This window comes from Canis aureus, chromosome 29 (genome assembly GCF_053574225.1).
Source record: "Canis aureus isolate CA01 chromosome 29, VMU_Caureus_v.1.0, whole genome shotgun sequence".
NCBI classification, from domain to species: Eukaryota; Metazoa; Chordata; class Mammalia; order Carnivora; family Canidae; genus Canis; species Canis aureus.
Genome location: NC_135639.1, coordinates 28102242 through 28119800, shown reverse-complemented (window position 1 = coordinate 28119800; position 17559 = coordinate 28102242). Strand labels below are relative to the sequence as shown.

General features: G+C 45.6%; 1 protein-coding gene across 19 annotated transcripts in view; it reads right to left on the bottom strand.

Annotated features, from left to right (window-relative positions):
• Positions 1-17559, bottom strand: part of SEC31B (SEC31 homolog B, COPII component) — a 60139-nt gene that overhangs the window by 35154 nt on the left and 7426 nt on the right. For 11 of the 19 annotated variants that reach the window (XR_013368060.1, XR_013368054.1, XR_013368059.1 and 8 more), the window contains 16 exons: positions 14572-14767; positions 14263-14358; positions 13177-13320; positions 12703-12845; positions 11768-11867; positions 11514-11675; positions 10850-10984; positions 6940-7170; positions 4926-5000; positions 4565-4663; positions 4108-4207; positions 3222-3400; positions 2830-2956; positions 2294-2439; positions 1428-1601; positions 756-917 (listed from right to left, as the gene is read on the bottom strand). Coding sequence is in view for 12 of the 19 variants with exons in the window: in XM_077877984.1 (XP_077734110.1) it covers positions 756-917; positions 1428-1601; positions 2294-2439; positions 2830-2956; positions 3222-3400; positions 4108-4207; positions 4565-4663; positions 4926-5000; positions 6940-7170; positions 10850-10984; positions 11514-11675; positions 11768-11867; positions 12703-12845; positions 13177-13320; positions 14263-14358; positions 14572-14767 (2269 nt within the window). In the remaining 7 variants the exon portion in view is untranslated. Of the gene's footprint in view, positions 1-755; positions 918-1427; positions 1602-2293; positions 2440-2829; positions 2957-3221; positions 3401-4107; positions 4208-4564; positions 4664-4925; positions 5001-6939; positions 7171-10849; positions 10985-11513; positions 11676-11767; positions 11868-12702; positions 12846-13176; positions 13321-14262; positions 14359-14434; positions 14477-14571; positions 14768-17559 lie in introns of those variants that run through there. The other 8 variants (XM_077877982.1, XM_077877981.1, XM_077877988.1 and 5 more) reach the window with 8 other exon arrangements.

Below are 17559 nucleotides of genomic sequence, written 5' to 3'. Positions count from 1 at the left end.
GTACCTCTAGCCTTGCCCTTCTCCTAAATACATAGCAAGTCATTCCCCTGAATAAGACCATTCAATAGCTCCTGACTGCTATCAATTTTAGGGTCAAGTCTAAGGTCTCTAGCACAGAATTCCAGGTCCTTCCTGATCTATCTCCTACCTGTTACTCCAGTTTCATCTGACTTTACTCCCCTACCACAAACACCTGTTTTGCAGCCCCATTAAAATATCAGTAGTTCCTCAAGTGGGCTTTGCTTACTCTCCCTTCAATGTTTATGTACATGCTGTTCCCACTACTTGAAATAGCCTTTACCTATTCCTTCCCTCGCCTAAATGTTTTGTAATCTTCAATACTCAGATCAAACACCATACTCATTCAGAAACATTCCCGAAACTTCTCCCGCTCCCCCAAAGACTAAGTTGCTTTTTCCTGTGTGATCCCATAGCACCTTATCATACCCCAATCACAGCATTTATGAATTTTACTGTACTAATTTTTTATACATCTATCTTTCCACTAGACTATGAGCTAATTAAGGGCATGAATCATGGTTTGTCCCTGTTTCTGGTCTAAGAGCCTAGCAGTTGTTTGATAGCAGTTATTTGAAAAATAACTTAATCTATGCTCTACAAAGTTGGGAATTTTCATCATTTTTGTTCACTAGTATATTCCAAGAGCCTAGAATCATGCTTGGTACCTAGTAGACATTTAATAAGTATTTTTGAATGAGTGAGCAAAGGAATGAACAAACCAAACCATGTCTTACCTGATGAGAAGGCTGGAATCCCAATCTGTAAGATGATGTTTCTTTAGAGTGGGGGGTAGCTCCCACAACCACCCGAGGGAAAGGGAAAGTAGGACACTGTTGGCCCAAGACACCAGAACCCTGGGCATGAAAAATCCGATCTCTCAGCTGCTGAACTGATGGCTACAAAAGTTATAATAATGAAGAACTGTGTTAATTAAAATTAAAACAAGTAAACATCTTTTCTTATAAGCCTAGCCCCATATAGCATCCAAACTTCAGTTGACCCTCTGCACTTCAGCCACCTTAGATGACTCAAAGGTCCCCAATTCCTGCCAAGCCTCCCTGCCAAGCCTCCCTCTTTGCTGTTCTTTCTGCCTAGGATGCCCTACATCTGCTGGTAAGCTACTTCTCTTTGAAGGTCCAGCTCAACTGTTTTAACCACTGGGAAGCCTTCCTTGACTGCTCTGGGCAAAACCAGCTCCTTTCCTGGAGTCCCACAGTGTTTACTATAAGCTTCTAACACTATAAGTTATTGACATCTGATTTCCCTAAACAGACTGTGAGCTTCCTGAAGGACTAGATCTCATTTACCCTAGAATTTCAGCATTTGCATAGTGCCTGGAATATAGACGTGCTCAGCCAGTGTTAGATGACTGAAATGGTTTGCTCTCTCTACATGGTCCCACTCACCTGAGTACAGTCACTGGGTAGATAGCTCATGGCAGTGGTCAGGTTGCCCTGGGCTGCCAGGAGATTGGCATACTGACTGACCCTATAGATTGTGGCAGGGCCTGAGATCACCCCATCAGGACCCCGCAGTAGCTCCAAGCTCCTATTAAGGACCATAACCTTCTCCATCAAATCCTATAGGAACAGGAATAAGGGCAGTCAGATCTCTTCAAAGCACATCCTGCTCTCTAAGCCCAGGCAGTTCACCTAGAGACTTGGTGACAAGTCATATCACATAAGAGATGTGACGGTTACAGAAGGGCCATTTGGCTTCACCTCCCAAGCTGTTAGCATTTGCTTCAACTGGGTTCATCTGGGTCTTAGATTCTCATACATTTCTGCCTCTTTTTTTGCTTCCTTTACCCTTTACTCTGCTAGTACATCATCAATTTTAGCCTCTGTTATGTTATTGTTTCACCTGTGACTTTGTCTTCCTATGAGTCTTCTCTGGTTACCTGCAGAGTGTCTGGTACAATTTAAATCCACAGAACTTTTCATAGCAGCTAATAGAAGGCCCAGGCTCACAATTACTCAAATAGAGAATAAATTTGTATAACCAAACCTAAAGTGGGGAAAAAAATTATGAAGGTTAATACCTAAACAGTTGTTGCTCAGCTTCCCCTGACTGAGAAGGAGAGAGGGAGGTGCTAGCTCATCCATGGGAGAAGGTGCCAGATATTGAAGGCCTTTTTCTACTCCCTAATATACTGATTTCAGCCTGGGGACCTCACTGGAAGACTCATCTCTGATGTCCCTGCACATCTCTACCACTAGCTTCTCCTAACAGCCCAGTATGGAGTGACTAGTGCCCTGCAGAGAAGGTGTACCTGTAGAGCCAGGGGGGATGAAGCCTGGTGGCATTTTGCCCAACACTCCACTAGCTGCTCCACACTCCCTGAGCACACATAACAGAGTCTAGCTTCAGATGTTAGTACTCTGCCACCCTCCTGCTCCATGCGAGTACCCAGCATGTCTGCAGAGAGATGGAAAGTTCTTTAATGGCATAGCTTTCCTGTGCTTCTTCTCATTCTCCTGTTTGAAAATAGGTGAAGGACCATGAGCTACAGTACAAGTAATCACAGTGGCTTTGGACAATACTGAGGCCAATTTTGCTCTACAACAAAGGGCAGAGCTCTTGCATCATGATGTAATGAGAAAGAGTAAAACAGGACAAGAAATTATCCCTACTGAAAGTAGGAGCAAGCACGGTAGTCCCTTGCCTCCCAGCTGAACCAGACCTTGGCCTTGACAACATGGCCTAGCCTCCCAGAGTTCAGGCTGCTCCTCTGCCCCCTCCCTCAGCGTGTCCATTAACTCCATGCTGGAGTCACACCACTCCAACCTGAAACCCAGGGCTACTTACCACAGAGCTCAGGAAATTTCTCTGGCCCACAGTAGGTCAGTAGCAAGGCCAGTGCCTCTTTCCAGTTCTCCAGGCTACAGGCACACACCATATCCTTCCAATTCTTCTGTACAACACAGGCTAGCAGCTATAATGGGCAGAAAGGGAAGGAGGCCATCAGCCATCCATCTAGCACAGGCAACCAGAGTCACGTACAGGGGGATATGCTAAGAAAAGTGACTCGTGAGCAGGTTTCCTATTAGATCACTGACTAGGGGTGGGGGGTGAGGTAGGGATAGTTGGAGTGGGAAGAGAGAGAGCCTGGCAGATCTTCTGAACACCAAGGTATAGGCATCCACCTGACAAAGTCCAAGCAATCCCCTCCCCTCCTCTCCTACACAGTGGACAGTTACCGAAGAGATTCTGGTTTTCCTCTTGGCCCAGTAGCACTCCTGTGTTTGCTTTAGCAGATCTGCACCCCCAGCCTGGGCCAGGATGATGGCATCAGCAAAGCGCTCTTCCTTCAGACACAGCTCCACAGCAGAGCGCAGTTCTCCAAGCAGGAGAGCCTGGCTCAGGAGTCCATCAGTGTCTGCAGGCAGAGACATCCTCCATGTTTGCCAGCCCTTGGACCCTAGCTTCCTATCCCCTCCAGGGCCCATAGTACCCTTTCTATCTCTGTATCACTAAGCCTCCCTTACCCCAAACAAAACTCCCAAGTTTCATTCCTCAACAAAATGTAGTGGGCTGTCCCAGCATGCCAGCTCCAGTGGAAATTTTCTAAGGACAGGGCTTAAGATGAAGGAGGGCTTCATATGGCAATATCGGAGATACAGTGTGTGTTGCTCAGCAAGAACAGGGTCATAGTCTTTTAAGTAAGAAAATAGAAGGATAGCAACACCTGGGTGGCTCAGTAGTTGAAGTCTGCCTTTGGCTCAGGGTGTGATCCCGGGTCTGGGGGGATCAAATCCCATATCGGGCTCCCTGTGAGGAGCCCGCTTCTCCCTCTGTCTGTGTCTCTGCCTCTTTCTCTGTGTCTCTAATGAATAAATAAATAAAATCTTAAAAAAAAAAAAGAAAACAGAGGATAGAAAAAAAGTATCTTGCCAGAAGGTCTTCCACAGAAAAGACGTATCCATAAAAATCCAGAGAGAGCTCTAACCAGTAACAGAACCACCCAGCATCTGTGATGGTGGGAGGGAGGCAGGAGGCGGGGAACAAGAAAATGTTCTCAAGTCCAAGAACTCTGAGCCCACCTATTCCCACACAGAGCATTTCTCTCACTCAGGATCAGGGTACCTTCTGTGATGGGGATTTCCCAAGGAGCCATATTCTGAAGGATCAGTTCATCAAAGAAGGTTGAGGAGGCAGAGGCTTCTTCTGTGATATGTTTGGAGGTCTGTGACAAGAAAGGACAGAGGTGGCTATTTTGGAAATGAACCCAAAAACAGAGAGCTGGCTTGGTAGCTCTCTCTGGGACCTCTACTATCTGGCCCCTAATAGATAAAGTTAAAAGAATAAACCAGATAAGGTTTGGGAAGGGCTCTAGTTCCATGGTTAAAACATAGCTCCTCTCTCAGCCCAAAAGCTTATGCATTCTGTGTCTCACTGTGGTTCCAAAAAGTGAGTAGTTTGAAGGCCTCTAGAGATGCTGAGCACTTTATGAGAGCAAAGCAAAGGGCCAGAAATGGGCAGATGCCCTGAAGGCAGGTCTCCTGTGGTACCCTAGGTCCAGCTACCTGGGCTCCAACCACACCTGGCTGCAGAAGGCCTGCCGTCTGTTACTGTGGAGATCATCTCTCTTGGACTGAGGGCTCTCACCCAGCCCCAAGTCACTCTTCAACCACACGGCCACCTGCAGGAAAAGACCTATGAGTACCCTCTCCCCAGCACATGGTCAAACACATTATTATGCTTTCTTCCTACCTCCACCCCCCACTGACTGCACTCTCTGAGATCCTTGGACTATTTGCCTGAGGAAAAGCCTACCTCCAGAAAGTAAAATGTTTGTATATACATTAATGAAACCCAGAAAGAGGTCATCGAGATAGTTTCTACTGACAGCATTCTCTTCTTCTCTGTCTCAAGAACATGCTCCTGATGTGAAAGCAGCTTACCTTCTTCTGAAGCTCATCTTTACTGTATCCTAATAGTTTTAGAAATTTCATTCTGGAGTCTTCCTCTAAGGTCACCTAAGGAACCACAGAACACACAAGTCTCCATTAAACCAATGTGAATGACCTTCTCCTGCATAAGCCAACACGTGCCAGTGTACCCTCTAATATAGTTCTTCATACTACCAGAAGTACCCTACTGAGGCCAACACCATCTCTCCCCTTTTCCTCCCCAGAGTTGATCCTGCTGGGCTGGATGCACGGTGTTAACAAAACCTTCTCCCACTTCTACATGAGAATTGGGCCTTCCATTGACTTACTCGATCTGTTTAGCCTGGTTACCTGGTAAGAGTAAAATGTCAGCTATGTTTCCAGGCAACATTGCTTGTAATGGATAAACTGCATCTGGTCTGGAACTATACAAACTATAAACAGCCTCTGTGAACACCATGCTCTAGGCTTCCTGATTGCAAGGACCTTGTAACTGAATAGATCTCTTGTAGGGACTCTAGAACCTACATTTTTGGAGCCAATGTCTCTTGTAGCATGAGTCTTCTAAGCCAGGGCCACTTACACACCTGCCTTGTGCATCTCATCTCTTGCACCTGAGTGGTCTTCTTCTGAAGCTCATCTTCTGGGGAGGTGGAGAGGAGAACTCTGAACCACTGCATGGCTGCTGCAAAGACGCCCCCAGAGGAGAGTGCCACCTACTGCTACGTCATGCTGCCTATAAACTGGTTCCTGTCCTATATCCTGAGGAGACTGATGCCAAGTGAGGAGACTACAGAGTCTTGTGAGTCTAAATACCTAGTTGAAAACAGTTCATGATTGAAGCTGCACAGATACAGTTACAAAGTCAGCTTACCCGGATACTGGGGGACAAGCCTTCCTGAAGCCCTACCCTAATCTGGGTTAGGTGACTGGGCCCTTCATTTGCCCTACACAGACCCATGAATTCTGACCGCTATCTATCTCACAGTCTCTCAGGGTTCCTTCCTTCTCTCATATTCATCCTTTGGAAATGTTCAGCCACATTCAGCTTCAGGACCATCATGACGGACAGCTCTTAGGTAGCTTTTCAATCAGACTCCCTTCTATCCTTAAGGACTGCTGCCTCCTTTACTCAAAAGAATAAAGGTTCAACTCCTGATGGTGCCCTCTATTCTCTTTCTCATTCCACCATTCCTGGAGCAGTTGCCTGTATCCTGCTTACAACAAAAGTAACACTTCTTATTCTTATCTTCCCACACCTTTTTTCTAGCTTCACTCTACAGTTGAAGATCTTTCTCAAATCCTCTCTCCTTCCCAGATTCCTGGTGTCTATCATCACTAAGTTCTATTGTTTGAAGCATAGACCCCAAGCTTTTCTCAGACTCCCTGGGGCCGGTTCTGTCCTTTTTGCGTTATTTGCTACGATCTCAAAGTTTTGAATAATCCTCCCACTGCCTAATTGGTTATTTCTCTTTCTCCCTTTAGTTCTCTCATCTACTCAAGTCCTTTGACAGGTGGAGCACTCCTAATGTCATGCACAACTTGAAATTTCATTAGTACTGGAACTTGATCCATGCTTCAGAGTAAATTGGGACTTAAGTCTAAAGTCCCATCACAATAACTTGTCTTGGATTATCTGAAAAAAACTCAAAGCCTTCTCACGATGATGCCCCCTTCCAGCCAATCCTCTTTTCTTCTTTTTCCTTCTCTTCTCTCTTCCCATTACCTTATCTGCCCTTTGGAATTACATAAAGCCTTCACCTTGTCCTTGGTAAAGTATCTAGGATGTCAGCAATAGAAGCAAAAAAATGCAAATGTCACTTGTACCCCTCAGCTTCCTTAACTGCAAAAGGTCTCTGAGCCACTGGTATAAGGTGAAGATTCTGTATCCAATGGGTGGTGTGGTATAGGAAAAAGCCTGAGAGGTCAGGGCCTCTGTAACCTAGGTCACAGTGTGGTTGTCCATCTCCTGGAGTTTCTGGCTCCAGGGAAATGCTTCAGAGTAGCCAGCCTTCAGGCTTCCTACCTTCAAGAATCGCCAGAGCATTTTTTCACTTTGCAGTGACGTTTGCTCTATCTTGTTTTGGCAATAATTCAGGAGATTTCCTGATCCCAGGGCCTCCTGCAGCTCAGCTGATCGTCTCAGGAATTCAGATTCTGTGGTAACTTGACTGATGAAGACAAGGCGGAGGCAAGGCTGTGGCACCTGATGGGCAGGGGTGTTGGGGAGGCCAAAGGTAACCAGCTTCCCCCCAAACTGTTGAAGAAAAACAAGAAAGGTAAAGGTTGTATCTTCAAGCTCAAAATTAACACCAAGTCCACATCACAGGGAAGGCTATTTATTGGTTGACCCTAGAATAGGAAATCAACAATAAGAACTCCTGGGGGTGGAAGGGGATCAGGAAATGAGTAGCAAAAGTGCCTCCATACCAAAACCACTTCCACATTTTTAGCACCATCATCTTAAAACTCTAGCACACGGTACTCATCTTCTCACCTGTGCTGGTAGCACCATTCTCCCAGTCACCTTGGCTACATGCCTTGGCATTATCACAGTCTTTATATCCCCCACACCTACAAAACAGCAGTCTTACCTCTTCTTGTGCAGTGTCTCTCATGCAGGGCTCTTCTGTCCCATTCCCAGTGCTAGCACACCTAGGTTACTGGAATAGGCTGCTAGCTTCTGGGTTTTCCTCCTTCCAAACCATCCTCCAGTCCAAGCCTTAGACTACCACCCTGTACCTATTGCTGCTCAGGAGTGTGTTATGGTTTCATAAGGCCACAGAAGAGAGCTCAAGCTCCTCTGCCTGTAACGTACAAAAGCCTCCAAAGTCAGGGCCAGACTCGCTAGCCTCTCTCTCCCTGCTCATTTATGTAATTGCTCCAACATCCCCAAAGTGCCTAGTTCATTCCTGCCTCTGAGCCTTCACTCACCAAGACACCCCCCACCCGAGTACACTTCTTGCCAAATTAACGATCCTACATAAAGCATCTGTCACCAAGCAGAGCTCAGTAAAGTACCTTTATTCCATCAGTTCTCCACCTTGAATGCTCATTAAAACCACCTGAGGAGCTTTCCTGCATCATCAGGCTATACTCCAGACAATAAAATCTGAATCTCTCAGAGCGGGACTGGGTATCAGTATATTTTAAAGTTCTTCAGGCTGAAGCCATAGTTTACTACTACTGCTTACTCCCCCAACCCTTCACTATTTCCCTTCCTAAGACCTCTTCCTTAATGAACTTTCCCACTTGGAATTCTTCACTTGACTCCTACAGCGCAAACCTATACTACAGATTAGTGCCAAACAAAACAATCTCAACTTTTGATTTGTTAGCATTTGATAGTCTTACAAAGTGCTTATATATATTCCTATTTGATGTTCATGCCAATTCACTAACATAAGCTGAGCAGGTACTACTATCCCTGTTTTACAGATAAGAACACTGAAGTCCTGAGTTAGTAACTTGGTCAAGGCTACCCAGCTAATAAGTGACAGAGCTATGATAACAATGCAGGCCTCGGGCACCTGGGTGGCTCAGTCAGTTAAGCTCTGACTCTTGATTTCAGCTCAGGTTGTGATCTCAGGGTTGTGGAACTGAGCTCCATGTTGGCTCTGCACTTGGTGGGAAGTCCACTTGAGATTCTCTCTCCCCCTCTCCCTCAGCCTCTCCCCACCCCCCCAGCCTATGCATTTGCACTCTCTCTCTCTCTCTCTCTTTCAAATAAGTAAATAAATCTTTTTTAAAAAAATGCAGGCCTCTCCAGACAGACTCATAAATACAGAGAACAAACTGGTGGTTGCCAGAGAAGGGGGTAGGAGGATGGGCAAAATGGGTGAAGAGTGGAAGGTACAGGCTTCCAGTTATGGAATGAATAAGTCACAGGGATGAGAGGCACAGCATGAGAAATATAGTCAATGGTACTGTAACAACTTTGTATGGCAACAGATGGTAGCTACCCTTGTGGTGAGCATAGCATAATGTATAGACTTGTCAAATCATTACATTATATATATTGTACACCTGAAACTAAATGTAACATTATGTGTCAACTGTACTTCAATTTAAAAAGGCAGAAAATTAGCATTGGGGCTGATATACAGAAAATGAAACTCTTAGGCATTGCTGTTAGAAATATTGTACAGCTGCTGTGGAAAATGGTATGGTGATTTCTCAGAAAATTAAACACAGAATTGTCTCTTGAAACAAAGAACCAAAAGAATGTACCCCTTTCAACATCAGAATTCTTCACTGCACTGCCTCCTGAGAATGTTAGCCTTCCCTTCACAATAAAACTGGTGGCTCCAAACACAAGAACTACTTCTTTGATACATCGGTTTTCAATTCAAATCAGAATTTAAAGCACTGGGTTAAGTGCTTTAGGGCCCTGCCACTCCTCAGACCAGCAGCAGGAGCATCACCTGGGAACTTGTTGGAAAAGTAGAGTCTTGGGGATCCCTGGGTGGCTCAGTGGTTTGGCGCCTGCCTGCCTTTGGCCCAGGATGTAATCCTGGAGTCCCAGGATCAAGTCCCACGTCGGGCTCCTTGCATGGAGCCTGCTTTGCCCTCTGCCCGTGTCTCTGCCTCTGTGTGTGTGTGTATGTGTCTCTCATGAATAAATGAATAAAATCTTAAAAAAAAAAAAAAAAAAGGAAAGGCAGAGTCTTGGGCCCTATCCTAGACTGAATGAACCAGAATTTGAATTTTAATAAGATCCTCAGGTGATCTGTATGTGCATTAAAGCTTAAGAAGCAGCTGCTTTAGAAAAGGAACAAAATGAGGTCCCTATCTTCAAGGAATCTATTACTTAATAGGGTCTCCACACATATATATAAATAACCTTAGTACAGTTAGAATGTATAATTCTAGGACTAGAAATCTTTGAAGTGAAATTTGATTTGGGTTTAAAGACAGGCATTGTGGAGGGGTGGTATTTAAGACAGTAGAAGTCTGTAGTAGGATTCAATGGCTCAGGAGAGAGGTGAAGGGCAGGGTATGGGCTGAAGCAGCAAAGCTGAGTAGTTATTTGTAGAATAGAAAGGAGTCATATGTATCTGAAACCTAGGGAACACATAAGAATCAGGTGGGAATAAAAACTGGAAAGGTGGGCAGCCCTGGTGGCGCAGCGGTTTAGTGCCACCTGCAGCCTGGGGTGTGACCCTGGAGACGTGGGATCGAGTCCCATGTCGGACGTGGGATCAAGTCCCATGTCAAGCTTTCTGCATGGAGCCTGCTTCTTCCTCTGCCTGTGTCTCTGCCTAAATAAATAAATAAATAAATAAATAAATCTTTAAAAAAAAAAACTGGAAAGGGAAGTGAAGCCCTGTGTACATGTGGTCTGGAGTCCATAGGGGGATGGAGGCCAAAGGTTTTGAGCAAAGGAGTGACAAGATGGAACCTACATTTTTTTCTTTTCTGCTTTGTATTCTAACCCTTACATGTCTGGACTCACTACCAGTCCAGACATGTAAGGGTTAGAGAAAAATTAGGCAGAATCACAGGAAGTTCTCTATAACTGAGCAGTCTAAAGCAACCAATACCTTTTATTTTTTATTTTTAAGATTTTATTTATTCATGAGAGAGGCAGAGACACAGGCAGAGGGAGAAGCAGACTCCATGCAGGGAGCCCGATGCGGGACTCGACCCCAGGACCCCCGGATCACACCCTGAGCCAAAGGCAGATGCTCAACCCCTGAGCCATCCAGGCATCCCGCAGCCAATACCTTTCAGACAGGCCTGGCACAGTAAGCAAGGTGAAGCGGTAGAGAGAAAAGCTATAGAAACTTTGAGCACTAAAATGGGACCTGATCTGAGACACAGGCAGTAGGAATAAATCTCCTATAGAACATAGCTATACATTAGGCATACGAGAGGCTTCACAAACTTATGCATAACCACACACACACACACACACACCCACACACTACACTTACAGCAAATGAAACACCTGCTGGCCTTCTCATCCATTTGGGGGGTTTTTTTAGAAGAGGTATCAGTGATGCTTGGGACACTTGCTCTGGTACCTGCAATGGTGGGAGAGGCTGGCCTTTGCTGAAGGAAGAATAAATCTGAGGGCAAAAAGACACCTGTATCACCAACTCAAAGTGGTGCTGCATCTATAAACATTTATTCTGGAAGAAATCCTTGAGATACCCAATCTAGCCTACAAAGCCTTGATTCCTGTTTTCTAGGGAACTGGTAGTGAGGGTAGGATGCCCAAGGCTCTTGGAAGGCCTACTGTATCCAAGGTTTACAGTGGAGGGTAGACACAAAATGGATCTATAGGAGAAAAGGAGATAAGACAGTTCATACTTCCAAAGTAATGGTCCCAGCATGGAGGTCCAGTATCCCTGAAATACCACAGAGAACATCCAGGAGCAAGAGTTAGTCAACATGAGGCCTCTTTTGTACTATGGCAGGAACTGACATCCTCCCAGGAAGATGGGCACTAGAGCAAAGGTTGCAGCTCTCCCAACCCAGGGCCCTGGCTTCCCAGTTTCCAAAAGTTCCCACTTCTTTCCAGGCCATCCCCAGTCTCCTCTTTCTCTACCCCCCACCCCAACATAGAGATAGCATTCTCCACCAAGCCATTCAAACCTTGTCAGCATGTCTCATCTGCTGGACTTCCCAGCTCCTATCCATCACAGAGTACAAACTGATCCAGCCGTCAAAGGAGGCAGCAGAGAACACTGGAGGGTCCCGAGGGCACCACTGCACATCAAAGCACCAGCTGCTCTGTGTGGGGAGCTTATATACTACCTGTGAGGGAACCCGACCATTAGGGAAGCCCTGACCTACGTGAGGCAACCCAGAACACACAGCTTATTTCCCCCACAGAGGGGTCAGCCTACCTCACTGCTCCCCAGGTTCCAGCACAAGATCTGGTTGTCCTTGGCACTACTGAGCAGCAGCTCAGCATCAGCCTGGCTCCACGACACAGATAAGATCCCCCTAAAAAGGAAGGGAAAGAGGAACTAACATTTGTTGAATGCCTACTCTAAGTAGGGTACCTTAGAGATCTTGGATAAATTTCATCCCTATAAAATAGGCAGTCTGATTTCATTTTACAAACAAGGAAAATGAGATTTTGAAAAATTAAAAGCAATCATGCAGCCAGAATCCAAGTCAAATCCCAGAGCCCATGCACTACACACTGTATCACTCTGCCTCCCATAGGTCCCCTCACAATGGCCTGTTCTTTTTCCCTGACGATAGAGTAGAGGCTATGAATTAGCATGAATCAGGCAAGCATCCATCCCCATGGGTGCTTTTTAGCCCAGGAGGAAAGTGAGGACTCAACTCTTCAAAGTCCCCAAGAAGGAAGAAAGGCAATATAGCTCTTTAGTAAGAATGAACAGCATGGGGTTGCTTTCTCTGCCATGGGTCCAAGAGCTACAGCTTCAGGGGCAAGCCTGTTCAGATGGCTAGACAGGTGCCAAGGTTCTCTTATTAAGGAGAACTCCTGGAGGAAGCAATCTCACAACCTAAAGAAATGAACATTATCCTTAGATCAGAGCCTGGGGACTCCAAGTATTTCTCATGCCTCTATCTACATTCCCATTTCTGGAACTTAAACGTAATCTTAGGTTCTTTTCCATAACCTTGGGATCTCAAGGAACTCCTCTTTGTTGGGGCTAGAGTTAGGACTGGGAGACTGTGTGTTCACTGGGAATGGCTCTGAAGACAGGGAGGATGTTTGGTAAGTAAAGTGAGGCATTCACTGCCTCCTACCCAGCTCAATTATGCCCCATTATCCAGCAAGGATGTAGACAGTTTGAGGTATTACCTGCTGTGGCTCTCTAGCACCTTCAGGGGCAAGGAGGCAAAGCGCAAATCCCACAGTTGAATCACTGGGAAACGATCATCTTCTGAACAGAGCACCAACTGGGTGGCTATGTCTGGGTGCCAAGCCAGCCCTGAACTGTGCATCTGTGAACAAAGCAGACCCCAATGGGTGATGTAACCTGACTCTTCTGATTATGAACCTTTTCTTCCCAGTTGGAATAGGACCTCTGAGGGCAAGTTTTGTGTCTCTTCCATGTGATAAGTGATGACCATGAGTAAATAAGGAACATTAGAAGCCTTCAGATCACCTGTTTAGCTTCCCTAAGCATTCACTCTCTATTGGAAATCTTCTAAGAGGTAGAATCTACAAGTGCAACGGCTGAAAACAGAACCTTGGCCTGGGGAAGAGCAGCTCCAAAGACTAGGCATGAGGAAGAAGCCAGAGCTCAAGCCTGTATTCTGCCCAATAACTCACCCTGTTGCTATGATCGCTGACTTTGATGATGGGTTCATTCTTCCTGAGATCCCACACAACTGCCTTGCCGCTGGGGTGAGCAGAAGACAGAATGTGTTGAACTTGTGGGTTCCAAGCGACTGTCTTGATGTCTTCTGGAGGCTGCTGAGGCAGGAATGGGGGAGGGGGTAGAGGACAACTTGTCATCCCCTGGACCAAGAGCCATTTGCTGTTCCACTGATCCCAACCACCCACAGAAAGCCCAAGAGTAGACATGGGGCTTCCCAAACCCAAACAGTGTCAGGGAGCTGGGAGTTGAATTTTCCAGAGAGGATCCTTTAGGGTACTGGTGTGGAAGCTAAGAGAATGGCAGGCACCCTTGGATTTTACTCCTATCCCAACGTGCCCCAGAGAGGATGCAATCGAGACTTAAAACAGCCCTCTTATCTATGACAAAGAGAGAGATAGAGGAGGAGGAAGGGAGGAAAATACAGACACATAAGACCCCAGAGAAAATGAAGCAGAAAGAAAAGCCATTGCTATTTCTAGAGCATTAGGTGCTATCAAATTTTATATTTAACTTACCTCACGATACTGTAAGCACAAGACAAAGAACCAGGAAGCAAAAAGATGAGGCCAGTTACAGACTGACAGGTAGGTACACTCAGAGACAGACATACATAAGATCCCCAACTGCATGACAGAACCAGATACAGAGGCAAAACTGACCCACCCCGCAAAAAGGACAAGGATGTACCTGAGTGTCCCCTCTTGGGCCCACTTCACTGAGCCCCGGGCCCTACTCTACTCTGCCTAAGCTCTACTATGATAAATAGTACTCTCACTCCTTTTCTCAATGTCTTTTACTGCCTTTCTTCATCTTCCTTCTAGAAAGCCTAGGACAGTTAATGACCACAGACCACCACATACACACCCTCCCCTCCAGCCCTCCTATTGTTTGGCTGGTAACATGTTAGTCTGTAGAGCTTTATTGCCCTCCAGTGGTAAAGTCCAAAATCTCCTGCGCTCTGGCTGCCTCCAGAATTTAAGACTTTCCTGGGCAAATCAGGTGCACACGCTAATCAGCAGCCCTGGGAGCCTCCTTACCTGTAACTTGCATCCTGGGGTCATTGGCACATTTAGGTTATTCAAATCCCAGATGAATATTTCAGAATCACTGGCCCCTGAGGCCAGGAGATTGCCCTGTATGAAGAAAAGGCCTTTGGAGATACCACCACCCCATGAAAAGGTAGGAGCAGGAAAGGGGAAATAGACCTACATCTGGGGCTTCCAAAGCCTCCCCCATAACAGCCTGGGAAGGGCTCAGAATTATAGACTGGAGGTCACGAGTGAATGCCTCCACTCAGATCTGTTGCTCCATGGCTTGGCCATGTCCAACCAACTGAAATGTAGTACCTGGAAAGGATTAAAGTCAAGGGCTCTGACAGCCCCTGTGTGCTTCTGTCTCTGGGCAATCACAGGCTCCTTCCCGGAAGACAGGATGTGGGTCACATTGTATAGAGTAAGCATGCCATTGTCCCCGCCGCCTGCAATGACCCCGGACCCTTCCAGAAGCCCACTGCCAAAGCTCCCCCAGATGAGCTTGTAAAACCTGAGGAGGTAAAAGGTAAGGTAAAAGGTAAGAAAGGGGAGGAACTGGCATCAGTACCAACTCAGAAATATGTCGGTAGGCAGAGAGGAGGCATCTCTGTCAGCCCCTGCCATTATGCAGGCATCCCCACCATGAGATGGAGTCTGCCTGTCTCCCTCACTTACCAGACACATAACACAGGTTTCCTTGCTTAGTCCTGCCCTTTCTCTGAAAAAGATTCCATCGTTGTTACACTAGAAGTCAGGAGGCCTCTGACACAGAGTTGTGTAGGCATACTATTTTTTTTTTTAAGTTAACACTATCAGGGCTATTTAGGCCCAAGAAACACATTTCAAATACTAATTACTTCACTTAATCCTCACAACTCAAAAAACAACTACTCACACTTAATTGAAGACTTCCCATGTGTCAGGCACTGTTTGAAGTGCTTCACATATATTAGCTGATTTAATATTCAACAACCCTATGAAGTATTATTATTAACTCCATTTTCAATTGAGGAACTGAGGCACAGAGAATTTATGAAACTTCTGAATACACATTTAGTAATTTTTATCCCTATTTGACAGCTAGGAAGTGGTAGAATAAAGGTTTAAAGTCTGGCTCATCTTCTATTATTTATTTTCTGTTTTTTAGAGGTGAGGAGGGGTAGAGAGAGAGAGAGAGAGAGAATCTTAAGTAGACTTCACATTCAGCATACAGCCTGACATGGGGCTTGATCTCACAACCCCAAGATCATAACCTAAGTTGAAGTCAAGAGTCAGACACTCAACTGACCGAGCCACCCAGGCACCCTGGCCCATCTTGTTTTTAGAGCCTGAGCTCTTAACCATCATAAAATAGTGTATTCTATTTAGAGGAAGATCTAAACCCTTTTGTACCTGACTAGAAGCAGGCTTCTTACACCAACAATCACTGTCCCTTATTCCCTCTCAAGCTGTAAGTGAGAAAAGACCCAAGGATCTCTCTACCCTGTGTCTCTTCTATGTGACTAGCCTATGGATCTGCTATATGGCTGCAGTGGGCCAGCCCTAGAAACATACAGGCATAAAAAATAAACATATCTCTTGAGAAACATTTAAGGCTTTCTGAAGATGCTTCTAACAAGACACTATCAGTGTCTTGCACAGAAGAAAAAGATGGACACTGGGCCCCTACAGACAAAGATGGGTCTTCTGCAAAGCCCCTAGGGAAGCCATGTGAGTCCCCAAAATAGAGGACAGGTAATCTGTCCTCTATTTCACAGCTGCTAGCCAAGGGTATTTCCACAGCCCTACAGAGAAGCCAGATTTCACATCAAATGATGTCATAAGATCCCTAGCTGAAATGAAATGTTCCCACACCCTGGGAATAGTCAGCCAAGAAACGGAGTGGAGTGACTGTGCAGGAACCTGTTTGGCCAGTCATTAGCACAGCAACCACCTGTTAGAAATGAAGAGAAGAGCACTGGTTGAGACCAGGTCAGCAACTGAGATAAAACAGCAGAGCAGATACAAACAGCAGTTCTAAAGCTACTGTCCAAAAGGCTATGTGTTCTAAGGTTGCACTGATCTTAATAGGGCAGAAGAATGTGTGCCATATTAGCTCAAGAGGCTGCCATGTTACCCTGGGGCGAGAGGTTAGTGTGGGCAGAAGGCAAGTCAACAGAGTAGCTAGAGAATCCCTGAATAGGTCTCATAGGAACCAGAGGAGTATGGCCAGAGAAAAACTCACATGGGGATGGTAGAAGATGTTGCGGTAACCTCAGTATGGTCACAGTATATGATATCCAGACCAAAGATAAAGGTACCTGAAACCTCAAGGGGGAGTCACCAAAGAGCTGGAAAACAAAGCCCAGTTAGAGTAACCAAATGTAGAACACAGAGCATGACAAAATAACTTTCTTTCTCTAAGCATGTAAAAAGTATAGTCCTATGGTTAACCATTTCACTAGTGAGGGTGAAGCTGGAGAGGAAACAGGCATGATAGAGAACACCGGGGAGAACAGGACCAGCTGGGACAAGATAAGCAAGGACCTGGACATGATTATTCAATGGGTTCAAAGAGTGTCAATCATCTCTGCTCTGCAAATGGACAGGGAACTGTGTGTGTGTACACGCAAGTGTTGTGCATGCAGAGAAAGAGCACAAGCATTTTGACAAACACAACAAAATATTAACAACTGATACATCTAAGTAAAGGTGTATGATTATTCATTGTACTATTCTACTTTTCTATGTTTGAATCATTTAAAAAAACTTAAAAATAAGATGGCCTCTGGCTTGAAAATAGGATTTTCAGAAATTAGAAGGGATTTAAGGAGAAGGTATAGGAAGAGTTTGTATAGGGGAATCCCAGGGTGGCTCAGCGGTTTAGCACCTGCCTTTGGCCCAGGGTGTGATCCTGGAGTCCCAGGATTGAGTTCTGCATCGGGCTCCCTGCATGGAGCCTGCTTCTCCCTCTGCCTGTGTCTCTGCCTCTCTCTGTTTCTCATGAATAAATAAAATCTTAAAAAAAAAAAAAGGAAGAGTTTGTACAGAATGGGAACTTTCAAAACATGAGAATAACAGGGGAATTCTCTGAAGTGGTTCCCACGGAAATGGAAACAACAGATACCACAGAGCATCAAGAATGATGGGTGGCACCTAAAGAAAATACAGATTATTTACATACCTATCTAGGCCATGCAAAGTAGAATTCCCAGAGACAGGCTCTCAGAATCCACATTTTTAATGAGCCCCCAGGTGATTCTAATAAGCAACCAGGGTTGAGAACCCCTGTACCAAATACATCAGACTGACACCAGCCTAGAC